General features: G+C 49.0%; 1 protein-coding gene across 1 annotated transcript in view; it reads right to left on the reverse strand.

Annotated features, from left to right (window-relative positions):
• LOC104168464 (scavenger receptor cysteine-rich domain-containing group B protein-like) overlaps nt 1-614 on the reverse strand; it is a gene marked incomplete at its 3' end in the record, with an annotated part of 18120 nt that extends 17506 nt beyond the window's left edge. Inside the window, exon 1 of the mRNA XM_009709055.1 lies at nt 509-614. Coding sequence (XP_009707357.1) covers nt 509-614 — 106 coding nt within the window. The remainder of the gene's footprint in view (nt 1-508) is intronic.
• Nucleotides 615-778: the final 164 nt, after the last annotated feature.

Genomic DNA, 778 nt, shown 5'->3' on the forward strand with positions numbered 1-778 from the left:
GCAGGGAGATCCAGCTCCGGAGGATTTTTACTGCGGCTGCAAGGGTTATGTGCTTGGTGCTAGACATCTTCTGTAAGGAGCAAACTGACCCTCTAGAAGCTCTGGAAAAGTGAGTCCCCTGTATTTAACCCAGGAAGCAGAGTTTCGTGATGTCCCTCCTTGCCTATGGTATAAAGTAGTTCTACACAGTATTTTTGCTATTATTATGGAGCCCAAGCATAATGTACTTTATTTTTCCAAGCCTTTTGGAGCACGTCTGGAGCAGGTCGTGGGTCAATCGGTACTGCTGGGTGTAAAGTCCGGGGAAGTTTGAAGTCGTTTGATAAGGACTGGGGAATGCTTCCTGATTTTGGAATATCTTGGTGATGGTTTTGACTTTGGCTCCTGAAGCACCCAGCAAGTGAAAAACCCAGGTGGGGTCTGACCTACGTCTAACACAGTGTTAAGAAGGAATTTGCCCACCTGCAAGGTGCTCCAGAAGTCACGTAATCTCTAAACAAACACGTACATCTTGCAAGGGGTCTGGTCGAGGCGAAGCGGGCAGCTGGAAGGAAGCAGCGCTCTATTGTTCGAGCTTTCTGCTGCGCGCACGCCTTACATTTAACGATCCTCATCCCGGCCTCCAACAACGAATGCGGCAGTAATCTCCTGGGCTTTATTCCTCATTTACATGAATGTAAATGAAACCGAAAATAACTGTTCTCAAGGCTGTAGCTGAGCAGTTGATCAATCCCCGGCTGAGTCTGGCTCCGGGTGGTCCCAGCCCCTCAGGACTCAC

The sequence above is a fragment of the Cariama cristata genome, unplaced genomic scaffold (genome assembly GCF_000690535.1).
Source record: "Cariama cristata isolate BGI_N322 unplaced genomic scaffold, ASM69053v1 scaffold19621, whole genome shotgun sequence".
Classification (NCBI taxonomy): Eukaryota; Metazoa; Chordata; class Aves; order Cariamiformes; family Cariamidae; genus Cariama; species Cariama cristata.